At 42.1% G+C, this 18,769-nt stretch overlaps 2 protein-coding genes across 11 annotated transcripts in view; both read left to right on the forward strand.

The window, feature by feature from the left end:
- The window catches only part of birc6 (baculoviral IAP repeat containing 6), a 111,549-nt gene extending 106,394 nt beyond the window's left edge, over window positions 1-5,155 (forward strand). For all 10 annotated transcript variants that reach the window (XM_088610136.1, XM_088610139.1, XM_088610137.1 and 7 more), the window contains 2 exons: window positions 3,415-3,549; window positions 4,449-5,155. In XM_088610136.1, coding sequence (XP_088466262.1) covers window positions 3,415-3,549; window positions 4,449-4,628 — 315 coding nt within the window. In that variant the 3' untranslated portion in view covers window positions 4,629-5,155. The remainder of the gene's footprint in view (window positions 1-3,414; window positions 3,550-4,448) is intronic.
- Window positions 5,156-11,203: 6,048 nt separating this feature from the next.
- Window positions 11,204-18,769, forward strand: part of ttc27 (tetratricopeptide repeat domain 27) — a 72,513-nt gene continuing 64,947 nt past the window's right edge. The window contains exons 1-5 of the mRNA XM_088609502.1: window positions 11,204-11,507; window positions 13,315-13,492; window positions 13,990-14,119; window positions 14,666-14,806; window positions 17,208-17,310. Coding sequence (XP_088465628.1) covers window positions 11,417-11,507; window positions 13,315-13,492; window positions 13,990-14,119; window positions 14,666-14,806; window positions 17,208-17,310 — 643 coding nt within the window. The 5' untranslated portion in view covers window positions 11,204-11,416. The remainder of the gene's footprint in view (window positions 11,508-13,314; window positions 13,493-13,989; window positions 14,120-14,665; window positions 14,807-17,207; window positions 17,311-18,769) is intronic.

Genomic DNA, 18,769 nt, shown 5'->3' on the forward strand with positions numbered 1-18,769 from the left:
GCCCTTAGATATTAATATTCAACAAGTCTGTCTGCTGTACACTTAATTTTGTAGCCTGACTGTATCCTTCAGATCTAGTCGTCTTTTGCTGTCTCTTTCTGCGTCTCTGTATGATTTCCTCTTGTCCTTGACACGGGATAATGTAGACAGATTGTGATCTGTTCCTTTCCCAGCCTCAAAAAGAGCAATATTTCTAATGGTTTTCACAAGGAAGGTGACGCGTAGCTTGACTCGCTGCGCTGATGGGGAATATGCTGGAGCAAGATAAATTCCAGTGTAGTTAGTCTCTGAGAGGTGTAATCACTCAACAGAGAGCAGATAACTCTCATCCTAAACCCTCTCCATTTGCCTGCTACTGATGAAAATGTAATTGAAATTGTGGTTGAATGCTTTAAGTACTGAGGTCTTAATTGAAATGCGCTCTTATAAGTTTTAGAATTGCACATTCTCGTCATCTAAGCTTTGACACAGTGCAGTCTCTGTCATGGATGTCCTTATTATTATTATTATTATTATTATTATTATTGAGACCTTTCCAATAAAAACGACAATAAAAAGCAAAAGAAAAACTAAACAAGCCCATACATGTTTATATAGATAGAATATAGGGCTATATACCGATACAGGCCGTGGTAAAAAGCTGAGTTCGAGTTCAGTTTTGAAAAGGTTTAAGGAATTGGAATCGTAGAGAACTGGGTAGGGGCATTCCATAACAGTGGAGCAGCGTCAGGAAGGGCACAGTTCCCAAAGTCCAGGATTTAGCCCTGGATACACTGAGCAAAGGACCAGCCTCAGGATCGGCAGCTATTCATACGGACGGCATCTGGAGATCTGCTTTCATTTGCACATTAGTGCACAGTGGGTCTCACATTTTATACCTGCTGGCAGAAAAATTAAATAATGAAAGAAAGATCTTACAATAGCCAAATTAGAACTGAAACTGTTGTGTTAGTTTCCGTTATTTATTTAGTGTGTTGAAAGATTCTTGCAATTTAGTGCCGTTTCTGCGGACGCTTTCTATTTCTACATTGGCACTCTTCATTACCATAACACTACAAATATTTTTTTGTGCGGGATGCATGTTTTCCTAGTACTGAACTATTTATATAATTTTTTAAAGGTCAGCATGGATTGAATTATTAGTTATGAAGAAGAAATTTCCTGGACATAAATACAGATGCCTTAAAGATTCCAGATCCTTTTTCTTTGGGCCAAACTGCTTGGTTTGCCAAACATACTTTTCTCAGCTCTGACTGAAATCTAGAAAGAAAGGTGCATTTTGTCAATTTACTTCAGTTTATTTTGGTGAACAAGACTCATCTGTATCCTCATTTCATTTCCATTGTTGTGTGTTCTATTTAGGCTTTTAAGCCATAGGATAGCTTTGACAGTAAATCTTAACTAAGTCAATTAAGAAGCCAGGCGTGTTCAGATTAGTGTTCTTGTCTCCCTGACATTGCCCCCTTGAAGCATTAGGGAATTTGAATTAAGAAGTCAGAAACCATTACTGCATGTGGTCAATGAGTGTACTCCTACAGCTGTAAAAGCTGTGCTTAAGAAGCAGCTAGAATGAAATATTATGTCAGGCCTCGTATTTCCTAATTGAACACCGTTAACATCCTTAGTTGGACATGCAGTGTTACACTGACTCTTTCTAGCAACATTTCTTGAAGTCATATTGTCCACACTCGGGGTTTACAGATAAGCCAGCATGTTGAAACCCACTCGCCTGCTCTGTTCCCAGAGAGCCTGGGGAAGGACAGGCTCAGGTAACCTCTGCCAAGGTGTCCTCTCCTCGCGGTGCACACTGTGGACACTCTCTCCAGAAACATCTCCAGACATTAGTGTTAAGAAGTGCGGCCTGACCCCATTGTGTTGACGGCTTTGTTGGTCCAGTTATTTTTATTCCATAAAAAATGCATCTAAAGGAACTGACTTGCAGTGCATTATTTTATTGTAGTTTTCTCTGCAATTAAAGTATTAAAGACATAAATCATAGTGGATTCCTAGTATGGTCAGCTCGGTATAAGCACACCTGTAAGGAGAAGTCTTTGGCCCAACAGCTAAAGAAGGATTCTGCCTTGCCAAGTTAAGCTACTGGCTGAAGTGTATTTTGTAAAGCTCTTTCAGAATTTGTAAAGTTATACTCCAGTACAGTCTTTCAGGTGTTTGAAGTTTGTCCTAGATCAAGCTAGTTTGGGAACTAGAAACAGGATTTTTCTTTCACTTCTTTAAATCACACGCCATGGCTCTTGCATCACAGTTCTTATTACGGTGTTGAATCATGCCGAAGCACAAAGGAAATCGTGGTTATCGGAAGTTTTCACCAAATCCGAGTCAGCTTCAAATCCGGTCTCAGGCCCAGCTAGGTCACGGCCTGATGTTTTCAGGGAGTGCGATATTAACTGACTGCAATAGGAGGAATGAAGGAATGAGTACTAAACTGTAAGTTAAAGTTGCTGAAGGGGAACTGTTTAACAGGCATAACAACACCTGATAAGGTCTTCAATGAGAACATAGAACCTACTGTAATCAGTGTAAAATGAAGAGATTGTTGAACACAGTACACCTAAATCAACTCAAGCCATATATCCACATTAAAGCATTTGATAAGATATAATTAAAATTTGATCAAATTAATTTGAAAAAATGGAGAGGTTATACATGATGGCATGATTAGTGTGATTAGCTACTGCTGGAGGAAGGTTTGCTAAGGAGCAGCAAACTGAATATTACTAGAGTGCAGGAACTGTTCCCCGACTTTGCAGGGTATCTTTGTTCAGCTGCGCCAGTGGCTGATTTGTGCTGGCAGATCAATTGGTGCGGCGAGGGCCTGCCGTTGGCGAATCAATCCTCCGACTCTACAGAAGCCAGGACCTTGGTGCTGTCTGTGGAGACTGGCAGACTCATCATCGCCGTGATGCGAAAGTGGTGTAAATCACAGGGCCCAGCTGTGGGGGCGAGGGTGTGCAGGAGCCTTTCAGAGATGAGAAGAGACTTGCTCTGAGGACATAGCCAGCGGGAAAGGAACAACCAGAAGAAAACATCAAGCTTCTAACTCTAAAGCTTTTTCTCTTGTTAGTCGCCATAAAAGTTTTGCTTTCAGGGCTTTCCATCAAACAGATTTATGTTTTCCCCTTCTCTCTTTTTTCTTCTCTCTCTCCTTAATGCGGTGTCGAAAAATTATAAACCTTTCAGGATCGTAGTGCTGCCTGGAGGTTGACGCCAGAGGTGTTAGAAAATTTTCACACAGAATGGGGACTAGCAGCCTAAACAGTCCTGGTACCCAGAAGATTGCATACAACAGCACGGTCGTAAACAGCCATGCCCTCTGAAGAGAAGGCTGTTAATGGGATCTGTGAGGCTTTTGTGGAAGCCAGCTAATTCCCTCTTTCTCTTGCCTCCTCCTCCCAGGTCATACACAAGCATTTCTACCTGAAGAGAGCAGAGGTAATGGCCCAGTGTGAGGAGTGGATCGCCGACATCCAGCAGTACAGCAGTGACAAGCGAGTGGGCAGGACGATGTCTCATCACGCAGCTGCGCTCAAGGTAGGGTCGCTTGACACACAGTAAGGATGCCATCGAGTCATCTTAAAGGCAAAGTTGACACCTACACTTTTCTACAGAATTATACTCTGCTCTCAGGGTGGCGCTCAAGGTAGTGACACCATCTTTGAAGCCCATGGATGTGTGGAAGTGAAACTAGGAGAGAGGTAGAACAGTTGGCTGTGATCCACTCCCTTTAAAATCTTTGTTAGTTCACGTTTTTATTGTTCAGCATGTGATTTTATCATCTATCGGATTCAGCTGGATGCTGAAAGCGTGCTGGCTGTTGATGTGGCAAGATTGCAAGGTGAATTGAAAAGCATAAATCTTCTTTCCCCTGACCCCCAGTGGTAGGGGGGTTAATTAAGTCTGAATTGGCCACACAGGACAAGTCTCAGTCTTTTATCACCTGTCGAGACAGATTCATGCCCACGTCGTGTCCTGATGGTCTCGGAAGTCTTGCAGGTATCCCATTCACATGTTACAGTCAAGGGCAGTCTGTTGAATCAGCATTGAAAAGATCTTTTCTGTAATCCGTCAAACTGAGGAATAATAAACAGGACAAATGGCAGTAATATTTTGATCTTCTAATGATGGCGGTGGATTTTATGTGCTGTGAAATGAATAAAAAATGAAACTTTCTCCGGGGAATGGCGCTCAATACTAAGGAGGAGACAAGTGAGAACAGGGACAAAACTAAAAAAGCAAAAAGAAGCAAAATCCGATTAGTAAAGAAGATGGGATTATTTTTTGCAATACTGTATTACTCCGGTAGTAGTATATCCATAGCCACTAGAGGCAGGGAGCTGACATTCAAACACTGGGGTCGCTGACCATCTGTGGGACCTGGGGAGGAGCAGCCCCGGGTGACCGGCCGCGGCCGCGTGTGTTTGTCCCCCCAGCGGCACACGGCGCAGCTGCGGGAGGAGCTGCTGAAGCTGCCCTGTCCCGACGGCCTGGAGCCGGACGGCGAGGAGTTCTCGGAGAAGAGCTCCGCCGCGGAGTCGCCCTCCTACGAGTCGGACAAGCCGAGCAGCAGCAGCAGCGGGGCGGACTCGCACTGCAGCAACGGGGGGCTGTGAGCCGCGCCGCGCCCACAGACTTGACGGCTTTCAAGCACAAGCCAAATTTTGTCCATATTTGTATGTAAGAATCTAATTATGTAATAGTTACAGAGGAAAAACGGAACAAAAAAAAACAGACAAAAAAAGCTGACTATGCTATGCCCTTAAGGAAATAGTTTAAATCGAACGATCTTTTATTTCCCTGTAAAAGAGTGTAAACTTTTTTTGTGCTTTTATTTTTCAATTGTGAAATAACCACTGATTGGTATGTTATTAAACTTGTTTATGTATACATAATGACAGATGAAATCACCGATTACATAAGGGAACTACCTTTAGAAAAGAATGTTTACTGAATGTTAATTTTCATTTTGACTGTTAGAGCAAGGACAGTTGTAACCAAGAATATATTGGTCATTCTTTAAGAATACTATTTAAAAAAAAGAACACACTTCAATTTGAGAGATCTTATGGTTGCCCATTTACATTGCTTATTTGATTTCTACAGACTCCTGTAAACATCAATAAAAGCTAAATGGACATTCTTTATTGCTATGATTGATTACTTGTTACCTTTTTATTGCTGGATACATGTTTAATAAGTACATACACTTGTAATTACTGAGTTTGCCTATTTAATTTTGCCTATACAGTACTAATTTTAAATGCAAGTTTAATAAATGCAACTTGTTTTATGCGATGTATGAATCTCAGGATGCTTGGATCAGTGGGGTCTGTATATAATGAACAAACTGACTGACATCAATCTTGCTGTGCCTTTCTTGAAGATGTCATTTTAAATTCACTGCGGTCACACCCTAGTAAGATAAAAAATCTAGTCCTGGAAACCTATACTACTGAAGGTTTTCATTCACTAAAACTGAATTTCTGTTTGTCTTGCTGTAAATCTTGGAAGGTTTTTACGTGGCATATAAACACAGGGTACACACAATGCAATTTCATTTTCGAATAGAATAGAACTATAGGACTTTTTCCTTTTTTTGTAAAGAATTGGTTGAAAAATATAATTTAAACCACTGGGACTGAGCACAAGAAGACTAACATCTCAGTCTTCTATAAACCTGCTTAATGGTGTAACGGCAGGTTACCTTTTCTGAGTATTGTAATAGTCAAACCTGTTGATTTTAAATACACCTTTTGGCACTGAATTTAATGTTTTTCTTTTTCGTTTGGTCTACCAGTAATTACCTTTGTAAGAACATAATAAAAACTTTTCTATTAAATGGGTTCTTTTCACTATTTAATAGATTTAAAATGACTTTCCTTTCTTCTGTATGTTTTACAGGGAATCTCTGTAGCCATCTAGAACTGATAAGCTGAGAAAATGTTTACTAAGAAATGTTAGTAGTGAATCGTCTCAAAGCACACTGTCCCAAAGTCATGTGGCAAGAGGACTAAAAGAAAAACAATTCAGAAATGATCAGAATCTCTAAACCATGTCATCCTTAGAGGGAGGACCTTTTGAGTACTTTAACCATTCAAGGTACTGGTGTGGTGGAGCCGCATAGCTCAGATGTTGCAGGTTCGAGCCCGGGTCATGTCAGGTGTAAAAGATCTAAGTTGTAAATGTGGATTGTCAAGGAAGTCCCAGTGCAATGACTGGATTAACCCTTCACTTTGGATCTGGTCCCTGACCAAAGGATTCCAGGACTCTCAGATGAAGCTTGTTGGAAGTAAAAGGTAAAATCCCGGACTCTATTGCTTATGTGTGTCTTGATCAGCTGCAGACCTGATCGCGCAAGATAAAACCTACGCGTACATATCGTAGTCAACGGGTTCTTCATTTGCTCCATTTGGTGAAAGCATTTACATTTCCCCGATGTAAATTTTAATTGTGGGATTACGGCGGCCAGACATTGTTACAAAGCATGAGCACAAGCTGCGTTTTCAATCCTTTCATAATGTCTTGAATCATTTCTTTTACCAGTCTGTTCAATATTAATAATATGTTCTATATTGATCTTCATCAGCACAATGGCAGCGCACAAAGTGACTGCAAAGTTAGAATTCCACCCAGCAAGCATCTGCAGCTGTGAGACACTTTTGTGACGTCTGACATCTAAATCTAAGAATTTCCATATTCTGACAAAGATATTGTATAAGCATTGCAAATGTGTTTTGGAATCTGTGCTGCTGCAGCAAACGTTAAAGCTTCCAAAACACGCTGCATTTTTAGCAAGTGGGCTTCAGGTGGCATGCTGGGTTCAGTTCTATCCCTGGTACCCTCCTGTGTGTCATTGGCATTTTCTTCCTGCGCGTTGTCTCCAGGTGCACTAAGATACAGTGTGCCACCTAGGTTAGCGTCCCTGTATCGTCCCTGCGTATGCGTGAGCCCTGCGATGAACGAGCATCCAGTCTAGGGTGAGTCCTACCTTGTGCCTGTCTGATGGCTGTTCACTTGGAACAAGAGATTGTTGCATCCGAAGTTTAACCAGCTGGAGCTATTACAACCATAAGCCATGCTGCCACCTAAAAAATACATCAAAATTAACAAGTGCTTTTTAAATGCCGTGACGTTTTCATGACTTCCATCACAGGAAACCTGCATATTTACATGTACTGGCAGTTACTGCAAATCCGGCACCACGGTTTGATGATTTTCTTTAATTTACAAATGTGTTCTGATATATCCACCAGTTAGTGTAGAATTAGCCTTTTTGTCTGTTTGCAATATTCCTGCAGTGAGTTTGTCTTTCCTCCGATTCTAAAACCGTATTTGGTAATGATATTTGGGGACAACACAAATAAACCCCATCGAGTATGGCCGTGTGGGAATCTGAACAGTGATGCAGGATAATTGTCTGAGAGACAGCTAGTTGAAATTATGGATGAAAAGGTTCAGGAATTGTTCTGCTCTTTGGCAAACAGACGGAGTGAACACAAAAGCTTCTCCTCAGGGTGTTCATCAAATTAAGCCATGGTGTTGGTGGAGCCAAGCTTTTCTCTTCTGGCTGTAAGGCAAATGTTCCCAGTTATTGGAAGCTCTTAACAAAAAGTTTCCAAATAGGAAACCTTTAGACAGCAGCAGAATGAACAAGGGACATTGATGTATCCTTGCAATAACGTCCCATAGCACCAAATTTCATTTCTTTATATAGTTTCATTGCACGGTTACAGTAAGCAAGTGACCCAGGGATATTGTTGACCTCTTGTCTCCAGTGGCAATGCTTGAGTCACACCGCGTGAGTCGCTGTCAGAGTGATCTGACAAGCGTGTTCATATACACGGGGATCTGGGGTTTTGCGGGGAGCTGCAAGCAACATCCTGCTGTATCCCTCTGGCATGTTTGAATAGTCCGTCTGCTTTACCTTATGCTTTTTACAGTCATTAGGTTTGAAGAAATCTGTTTTTCTTCACCAGTAATATTAAATAAATATCCTCAGCCTGGGTTTCAGAGCATTTCTCCTGTGTTGGCTTTCATTAGGGCATTTGATCACGTTTAAAATCTCATAACCCTTCTCTGAAATGTCATGCATGAACAGTAAGTAATAAACCCAGGGTACATAATGAGTCCTGAGCTGATATGGAATAAGTCAGAGCTCTGCTGTTGTGCTCCTGGGATTTTGAATCATGCACTTGTTTTTGTTTGATGCCAGATCACGGGATTAGTCATCTCTGCTATTTTCAAGAGCTGTATGATCTTTCTGTTAAGCAAACTAATAATTCAAAATCAATAAAGGGCAAACCTGGATAATTTTCATTAATTAAAGTGTCAACGTGACATTTTACATGAAACAGTTCAGAAAGGCAGCCATAGACTTCCAGCAACCACTTGCTGTGATGAGAATTAAATCAACACAATTCTGAATGACGTGTCGCATGTAGTCTATTTAGAATTTCTACTTTAATCATGTTTAAATGATTTGTTCTATTTCTTTTTCAAAAGCCCAGTGAGGAGTGGCTGGACCTTCCAGTATCTGGGAATAGACCTGCAGCCTTGAATGTCTCACCCAGCCTGAGCTGAGCTTACGAGTTCCCCTGACAACCTCCTGCCAGTACAGATAATCAAGACAAATTACACCTTTCATTTTTATAAAAGAGTGCTCTGCTGTTGTGCATGAGGGCACACATAGAACACAATAAAAAGACCCAATAAAAGGAAATGTGCACTGGGAGCCAACAGGATAAAACACAGATTCTAAATTCTTAATTATTCTGAAGGAAAAGAAATGAAAACAAAGACCAGCCCCAAACTAAAATGCAAATGTGCAGTTTTATAAAGCCGCAGTACTTTATTTAAAAAAGTGTATTTGACATGTTTAATTAAACAGCACTGTAACGTTTTCCATTTTCCTGTGAATGTAAACTGCAAACTGACACAGGCAAATGCTGTAAGATCAACTGGAATCCAGCTGGAACAGATGCTCTTTGTAAGCAAACAGCTATATTACTCCAGCTTCTTTTCCACTGTATTGTCTGATTTTCTGCTTTTAACTACTTGTCCAGCAACCACACGACAATAAAACACAAATTAGGAACATGATACAAAATAAATGATGAAAAAAACAAGAATTCTACAGGAAAAAGACAATAATCAGTTAAACATAGCCTTTTCGTCAAGTTTTAAAAATATTCCCAGACTGAATTTGATTTGGACAAAGATGTTTCTAGCTTAGGTAAAACAGGTTTGCCAGGTAACAACCTGCCAGGGGCACTGACAACAGACCAGCATCTGCTAAACATAAGATGCGCAGAGCATGTTGGTGTGAAGCTCCAGATGTTGGTACGATTTACGGAGACTCTGGGCCGGATTCAGAACAGCCAACGGCTACTCCAGTCCGCCGTAGAAAGAGTTAAGCAAGATACGATACTGTCAGTATTACTTCAATGAAAAAAAAAAAGCAATTTTCATATTCCAGAGATACAATCCCCCATGAGGAGGTTCAAAGCCTGAAACAGAAGAAGCACACTAAGGTCTATGGCTACAGCACCCACACATCCATTTTCTAACTGCTTTATCCAATTCAGGGTCAAGGGGGAGCTGGAGCCTATCTTGGCAAACAATGGATAGCAGGCAGGACACACCCTGGATGGAACACCAGTCCATCCCAGAGCACACACTCAAACCAAGGTCAATTTCCCCAAACTCCCATTATCCCACCAGCATGTCTTTGGACTGTGGGAAGAACCCACACAGACGCCACACATACAGCACTCAAGGAATTGAACCCAAGGCCCCAGTAACAAGGCAGCAACACTCTCCACTGCACCATAGTCACTATGACTATAGCATTAGAAGAAAATTCAATATTAACAACCTTCTGAATTGGGCAATCGCTGTTGCCCAGAACTGACTAACCTGTTTTCACTTAAAACAGGTTGTTTTCATTTAGCTTAAGAGATTTGATATGCTCAGTATTTTGTATCTTGGCAACGTGCTGTAAGATAACATATGGCAGGATGAGTGACTGACTTAGAAGTGAGATCATTCTGATTGTCGTAAATATGATGAACAATGCCAAATTTCTGAAGCATTGGACCTAAGGCAGAAGTCTAGACTGTAATTATAGAGAGCTCAAGAAGGACCCCTAAGGAATACCAGTAAAAACAGATACATAACCTGAGGACCATTTGATTCACATTATCACCTAGTAGTACGCAGGGTGGGACTCCAAACCGACCGAGAGAGCAATGTCAGCCTTGTCCGTTGATCCACAGAGGTGTTTAAGGACAATGTTGCGATCACAATGTTGAAGGCAACACCCAGCATAAAGCAACACAGGAATTTTCAATACAGTACCAATTACGATAACAGATCGTTCACTGCCTCTAAAGCAGTTCTGTGCTGTACTTTAGATTGGTCTAATAACTGAGGATGTTTTCATGTAGAGAGGTTTTCTTAATTTGTGCCCTTACAACGGCTTGTATAAAGTCAATAGGGAACTACACCAGGTGCAATTTTTCACCTCAGGCAAAAAAGTGGTGATTGCTAAAGGACATTAATACAATAGAGAAGCAGACAAGGAGTTGAAAAAGCAGGTGTTGGATTGAATTATTAATGTTTATCCTGCTGCAAGGTACTGTGCCTCTATCAATGAATGGATTTTATGTTCTAAGATAACGGTGATCTAAAAAAAAGTGGAATGGTAAAAACATCACCTCGTGATCAGATAAGGGCCAATCCAGGTCACATTGGCCACAGCCGATTGACGACTGAAGATCAAATCTGGAGAACGTGTTCAAACCACACCAGAAAACGGGTACCCACCAAAATCAGGTTCCAGATATGAGAAACAGTAGAATACCACCAGAATAATTGCACAAGACCTGTGCTAGTTGATGACACTGTGCTTACACCAGCAGTGTTCCTAATACCACTTCTGTTCTTTCGTAATGCCACATAATGTTAGACTATTATACGCTGTGCAGATACAGAAGCGTTTTTAGTAAGGGTTTAGATATCAGTCTTTTAGTGTAGTCCTGCTTTTCGACCTAAAATACATGTTAATTAGCCTGAAAGACAAAATAAGAGAGGAAAAAAAGAACATTTCACACCGTGCCATTCACCCTCCCTCATAACGGAGTTCTTTTAAAACATCCTCGGTCCCTTAATGAGCGCGACTCTCCGTCAGCTCGCCTTCCCACAATGCTGCGCAGGAAGTGTCATGGCCGCTCGCTGAGGCTCTTCTCGGCACATGGGATGATATAAACACTCGTAAAGCAGGACGCGCAGAGGTGTACAGGCCGTTGTGGCGGTCGGAGGAAATAAAAGCGTTTAAAAATTTAAGTCAGCCGGGTGGCGTCATTTTGCGAGGCAGCACAGATCTTTTTCCCCCCCCTGAAATATGGTTCGGGACGTGGAGATACCTGTTCTGAGAGGCTTTCTGACAGAAAACGAGGCTACGGATTGGAAGCAGAACATACTCAGCAATGCAGGTGAGTGACGGAGCGTTTTGTGAGACGAGTCGAGATTAAAAAAATATATCTTAACGTGACTTTACAAATTAGTGATGTGGTGATGTTCAACATAAGTGCTGGGGCACATAACTTAGTTATGTAAGAAGGCATAGTAATTTTGTATTGGCACGTTTTTCGATTAATGTTGTAAACAAGGCTATTAATAATGCGAATTCGTAGGACAGTTGTTTTGGGTGGTGTATTTTAAAGTAATACAGTACTCGACTACACTATCAACATGCATGATGCCTCCATATGATGTAATATAAATGACTCTCGGACCGGTCCTTCTGCGCATCTGACAGTCCCCGTCAGTGCACCCAACTCGTGGTGACGTTTCAGTTCAGTCCTGAAGGACGGTTACGTTTGCACGTATCTTGCAACAAATGTCACGAAAATGTCCCGTTTGCGAAGGAGCGGGTCATTGCTCCAGACCACACGCCCAATCGACACACGCGTTCTACACCGCGACTCGACACTCGCTACTGCTGCGGGTGTGCAAGCGCAAAGCTTTCAGATTCCGATGAACTCCTGAACGCCACTGTTACTCTCTGTTGTCCAGGATGGAGCTCCGAGACGCAAGACAAATCTCATTTACTTTTATTTTGCCTCTTCTGTTTTATGAAAGCAAACCACCGTATCTCCTGACATCGTGAACTAGAATTATGAGTATTGCCTTCTGTGTCTTCTGAGCATCTCCCTGCATGGCAGTCATTAGGATATCCGTCGTTTTTATCGTGTGCAGTGAGTGGGCATGGGGATATAACTGTTAATAAATGTTTTAACGGCAGCGTTAGTACCCGTCCAGCTGGATGATTAACGTCGCTGTCAGACGCACTGGAGAACAGCAGACGAGTTAGGTTAACAGAACGGTGACGTGCTCAGCTGCTGCAGTGTGGAAGCAGAGATGCGGTTGAATTCCATGATTAAATGACGAACAATGAATTGGGCTGCTGTGGTAGACCTTCATATTTCAGTTACAGAACATTCACATGAGTAAAGGATGATCATTCTTTACATCGCTGGTCCATTTTTTGAAAGGAATCAAAATTTTATTATTCTATTTTATTAACCTCCATGGAGCTTCACTGTGGAGCTTCACTATAATTCTATAAATATTCGAGGTTCTGTCAAGGTACAACAAAAACTTAAAATGCTTAGTGTTTTTTATTGTTACAAATTTGCCATCACCATGTCAATGTCTTCTTAATGAGAACACAAAGTATTATGAGATGAGTTATTAGACCTACAAAGCATTTCTCTTTTGAGTTCAGTTAATGTTTTTATACAGATGCCTTCCCACTAGAAATGATCAGTGCAGACAGCATTAATGACCTTTAGCTAAGAAAGTAACAAGAAGTCAGATGTATTATGGTTTCATCTTCTGAGTTCAATTTCACTTGGAAGTCTGTCATTTAAGTAGATAAAATCTCATATAAATGTTTTTTTTTTCATATAAAGTTTTCAGTATCGCTTCCTTCTGCATTGCCTGCGGGAATGGTATTAACATTTATTTAATCTGATATGTTGTATTGTAAATGAGATGGCAATGCATTTGAATAAGTAGAGGAATGTAAAGGCTCTTGCTCTAACAGAAAGATGATTCTCTGGCAGGACTGGTGCTTGTTCTGTATGGAGTGAGACATTTCCCGCTTTGGTATGCTGAGAGAGCTTCACTGTGGCTCTCTAGAAAAGTTCTCATTCATAACTGGCTGTAATTACCTTCAGTACCAGCAGGTGTAGTGCTGACCCTTGGTGAACACCAACTCTTCCCTCTGTGTTGCAGAAAGTGGTCCTTTGCTGGAGTCCCTGCTGGAGGGGAATTTTGAAAGCGTTTTGCTGAGTCCTGTCATCCTGGATATTCTGGGTGCGGACTGTGCCGGGGAACAGAAGATCGATGGCTTTCTGGAGAAGCAGGTCCTGGCTTACCTAAGCAACTCCACAGAGGATGACAAGGCTGAGAGGTACTGTACCATCTGCTTCAACATTGTGCGGTGCTGAACAATGACTGGCAAGTGTATTACATCAGTCTTGGAGCATAAGTCCATTTTGGAATCATGCCACTGGCGATTGTGGTTTTAATCACTGTCACACTGGTTTTACCACCCACTACACTCCAAAAGCAATTGTTCTTTGAATTACATAATTATTGGTAATTGTTAGTTTTGCATCAGTGACGATAATGATTCACGCACAGCATTCTGCTGCAGACAAAAGACTGCAATGCGTTATGCATTTGAATGGGAAATTGTCTCCTGTGCATTTTTGTTGAAAGGGGAATCTATATACGCGTGCGTGTTTGTTTTACATGCGTGGTCTTTTAGTACTGTTTAACTATTTGAGGAAGAAGCTTGGGAATGGAAATTAAGTTTGTAGTTCATCTGGATTTGTAGTTTGCAGACAGTAGAGGTATCGTTGTGTGTTAAAGTGGTCCGGTAACGTGTGCTGACTTGTCTCGCAGGGAGGCCGTGCTGTTTGCACTGGCTGTGGCCTGCGTGCAGCTCTTCGCCCAGAGTAACTGGACTGGCCCTCCTGTTGACATCCAGGCACACGACCTCCTCCCCCCCGCTCTGCTGCAGCACTTCTCGGAGGTTTGTTTCCTTGATGGCGTGAGAGAGTGGGACCTGGACGTCTAATTGCAGCTGCGTTTTGCTGATCTGTCAAATTTGGCAAACTGTGCGCAGCTGTCTGTTGTGCCACTCGGGCTGCTGTTCATCGCTCATCAACAGAGCAGGAATTGCTTGCATCATTTCGTCATGGTTCCATCCCTTAAAAAGAAAGGAAATGGGTTTTCACAGGGTTTGAAACGCACGTAAGCATCGGGCTCCTAGCGTACATTAATGAAGATGTATGTGACAGGCAGAGCTGATAATGAGCGCTCAGCTCTGCTACAGTACACGTGGGATAGTGGTTTTTGCTGATCCTCTTTGCTTGTGTTAGATATTAACTTGGTCTTGTGCGTTATGACAATAAATAATTCCTTGCTTTTCTATAGTGCTTTTCATTGCATAGGGTCCCACACTGCTTTAGACATCCACTGTGTGTGTCTGAATTTGTGAGCCTGCACTAGACGGTGATAGATGGGACAGCTGTGGGAGATGTTGCTGATATTAAGTCATCAGTTATTGTTGTCTCAGCCTCAGGCCCTCGCCGCATCGGTCCTGAACAGCCTGGTCCTGGATGGGGAGTCTGTGTACAGCCTGGTGTCCAACCCCATCCTGCTGGTGTTGGCCCGGGTGGTGCTCATCAGCTGTGCCTCCAAACTCGAAAGCTTTCAGGTGGGTAATGTTTTCGGTGGGGCTTACTTCTCAGTTTCACGAGAAACCGTCTCGCTTGACGTGCTCCGCAGTGCCTTATGGGAGTATAGGCTTTCATTGGAGGATCACTGGATTCCTCACTCAGGACACTGCAGCCCCGAAGGTCATTATTGCACAATAAACCAGGAGCACCTTGAGCTGTTGTATCACATCTTAAACAACTTCACATGAGGCACTTTTCTAACTGAAGTTGTGGTCGCCTTGTAAAGATACAGACTGAACAATTCTTGAGTACAGAGCAAAAACCTCAAGGGTGGAGCTACAAGTTTTAAATCTTTTATTCCATGGTTTTTATCTATTGTATTATATTACATAGGTCAAACCATTTCCTCAACATTACCCTTTGATCTACCTTGCTGGAGGTTATATATGCTTTATTGCATGTTGAAGGTGCTTTTGGAGACCGCCTGCATGTTTTAGGAAGGGATGCATTGTGGCTGTACCAATTGTGTTAGCAGGTGTGTTTGTTTCCATGTGAAATAGTCCCTCAGACAGTCCTTCTTGGTTGATTAGAAGCAGATAACTGAGTCTTGATCAGTTTCCTAGCGGTTGGTAGCACTGCAAATGTCTAATATTGTGGATTGATGAACCTTGAATGCTTCAGTCACTTTCTATTGCTGTTTCCCCCAGGATCATTCCCAGACAGCGCGTTCTCTCTTTCACCAACTGTGAGGCCATTTTAACACGATTAAAAGCATAATCCGGTGTAGCTTTTAATATGTGCAGACTTCACCTTTCAAGGTGCAAACTCTTCAGCTCGCATTGTTTATATTCAACACGTTTCATTCATCAGGAGCAGCCAGGGGTGCAGAAACTATTACTATATGCTGCTGTTACTATAGATAACCTGGTTTAAATGTATCGCTAATACAGTTAAGCACAAGTGGAACAAAGAAAAGCCCTCATTCCCATGGGGCCAGCATTCCATTTTAATGTAGGTAATAAGCAGTAAATCCAGCCCTGAGCCTTTAATGCGTCTTTAGTATGCACCCATCCCTCTATTTTAAAACACTTACTTAACTGATTTTCTCTGTAACAAAGCCTGCCTTTTCCTACCAGTTTATTGCAGTTTCAAAGAACTCGTCGCTGCAATGAAGGTGCATCCTTTGTAGTCAGATGGAAGATACCATCTTCATAATGTGAGCTCTGACTACTGTCTCCTGCAGTTCCTCTGTGCTGCTGCCTCCTTGGACATTTTTGCACCTTTTGTTTATCTTGATAACTATGGTACTAGCCAGTGCTTTTGTCCAAAGCAATATATAATTAAGCCTGTTTGTCGTTGAGTTTTTTTCTGGGGTGCTTTGAGTGAAGTACTTTGCTCTTACCGTAAATGGGGTAATTATCGTAAACCAAATATAAAGTTCTTGCCTTGACAATTCTGTGCTCCTTTAGGGTTATGAATAAGTTTTTTTTTTTTTTTTTTTTTTTTTTTTTTTAGATCTTGGGAAGGATTCAGAAGTAGTGTACTTGGAATTGTATTTTTGAGGCAGTGACATTTGCCTTACAGTTGAGGGTTGGGAGTAATGTGTAGCTGGCTGGTTTAGGGATGGACTTTAATGGCTGATGCCTTGCCACTAGAGGCCGCCAAAGGCCTTTGTTGTAAATAGGCTCACTGGGTGTTTTTTTTTTTATGCATTGTGCTTTGATATCTATGGGATACATCAGGAAGGAATGGAAGCCAATTTTCCTTAGTGATTTCATCACTCCTGCAAGAATGGCACTCTGCTTGGCAGTCTAGGTAGAATTATAACTAGTAAAAACACTGCACAGGTCCTTTGTAAAAAAGTGCCTAAGAATAGCATAAAAAATATTGTTCAAATTAATTTTAAATGTTTTTCAAAAGATCATGGAAGAAAGCTCATACTTTGGATGGGACGTTAAACTGAGGTTCTGACTCGGTCTGTGGTCGTTCAAGATCCCAGGATGTTTCTGAAAAGGGTGGGGGTGTTACGCAGGCATCCTGGCCAAATTTCCCATTGGCCTTTACCAGTCATGGCCTCCTAATCCAGTCTGTGAATTGGCTTCATCACTCTAGTCTCCTCCCCACTGAGAGCTGGTGTGTGGTGAGCGTACTGGTGCACTCTGGCTGCCGTTGCGTCATCTAGGTGGGGGCTGCACATTGGTGTTGGCAGTGGGATTCCCCATTAGCTGTAAAGCATGTTGAGTGGAGTGTCCAGCGCTGTGTAAGTATAAGGAATTATTACTATTAAAGCAAGGTGGCTTGAGGCCGTTCTTTAGAACGCCATTGTCTTCCCGCGCTGCTGGAGCCCGGTTCCTGGGGAGAGAAGGCGGAGCTGGTGTGGAAGCCGGGTCAGCAGAGGGAAGAGCCTGGCTTGACCTGTGTGTTCTCTGGCCTCTGCAGCTGCTGCCCTGGTGGGCCCTGCGATGCGTCGCCCTGCACCAGCAGCTGCTGGAGGAGCGCTCGCCCCGGCTGCTGGCCGAGGCCGAGGACTGCATGGAGAGAGGTAGGAGCCCCGCTGTTCTGCCGCCCTTCGCCCCCCGCGCCCACGGCCATACAGCCCTGCTCTGGTGCGGGTTCACTGCCCTCTCTGCACCCATCGTGTGAATGATTGAGGGTTTTCAGTTGATTTGCTGGGAGAAGGTTATTTTCTGAAATGGCAGAAAAGGGATGTTGAGGAGGTGAGGAGGCACAGGTTATTTTTCCTGTAGATGTGATTGTAAACGTATGTCCTATTTGCCAGAGACCTTAGCCTATTTTCTCTTAATGGTATTTAATTTTCCTAATGATTAAAAGCTAATTTTCCTTTATTCTAAATGTCGATTAGTGCTAAACATTTCTACTGTTGACTGTAAGACTCTTAATAGTTAAAGTTTCTCTTTTCTATTTTTGTAACCCGTCAGGCCACTTTCCCATTCTCGACTATTAAAGTTTTAGCAGTTTCTCTTGGTTTATTTCTAGTTCTTTTATGCCTCGGTCCACGTTATAAATTTCCTCCTTCATATCCAAGTTGACAGGTATTAGTGTTCAGAAGGCTACTAAAGTGTTTCACAGGAAAGATGTGCACATTGTTTCTTCACTGTCTTTCCATTTTATCATAGAATTGCATTGTAACCCCTGACATTCAAATGCTCACATCAGAGTTAGGTTGTATGGTTGAATATCTGTCTATCACCGTTTCTCTCTTGGGCTGATTTCTGATTTTCTGTTTCAACTTGCCTGTACCCCAGTTAGTCAGTCACGAGTTGAATTAAGGCCCACGAAAGCTGTTTCAGGGTAATGCAAAAGACTGATTAGGCATTCAATTTCTGTTTGTATGTTTGATAGAGCAGAAGATAAGCTTGTTAAGATGTGGTTACTGTAGCAAAGGAAATAATGTGTTCAGAATTTGTAGTCAAATCATGTAATTGTGCAGGGGTTGTCTTGTATCTCTGCAGTGTGGGCTTGGTCTGTTCTGAGCTACAGTGGAAATGCTAATGATCATGAAAACAGGCTTTCAGTGTCTGAGTTTCACTGAGTTTCACTCTGAGCTGCCAACCCTCAAAGTGTAACGAAAAACCAGACAGAAGAACACACTGGAGAGTTAACGAGAGGTGTGACACATTGGAATGCCTCCACATATAAATGGGAGTAAGGTTGATATTTAAAGGTCTTGCAGAAATAAGGCCACTGACATTTCTCATACACACACTGGATTATCTGTACTTAATAACAAGCACTGACAGAAGCTTACTGTTGAGTAATGAGTGAAGTCTATGGTGAATTTTCATCTTTAGAAATAACTCAGTAAGGTGGGGTTATACAGTTTGAAAAAGTAAGCTGGTAATTACTAAGATGTTGCTGGCAACAGCCTATCCAATGTGTTTTATGCGGGATGCTCTAGGCGTAAAATGCTTTTTTACATTTTTGCTTTTATCTATGACGGTCTGTCTTTGCAGGTTAAGGAAAATTCTTGCTTTTAGTTA

Source organism: Lepisosteus platostomus, chromosome 17, assembly GCF_059453375.1.
Source record: "Lepisosteus platostomus isolate fLepPlt1 chromosome 17, fLepPlt1.hap1, whole genome shotgun sequence".
In the NCBI taxonomy this organism is placed as follows: domain Eukaryota; kingdom Metazoa; phylum Chordata; class Actinopteri; order Semionotiformes; family Lepisosteidae; genus Lepisosteus; species Lepisosteus platostomus.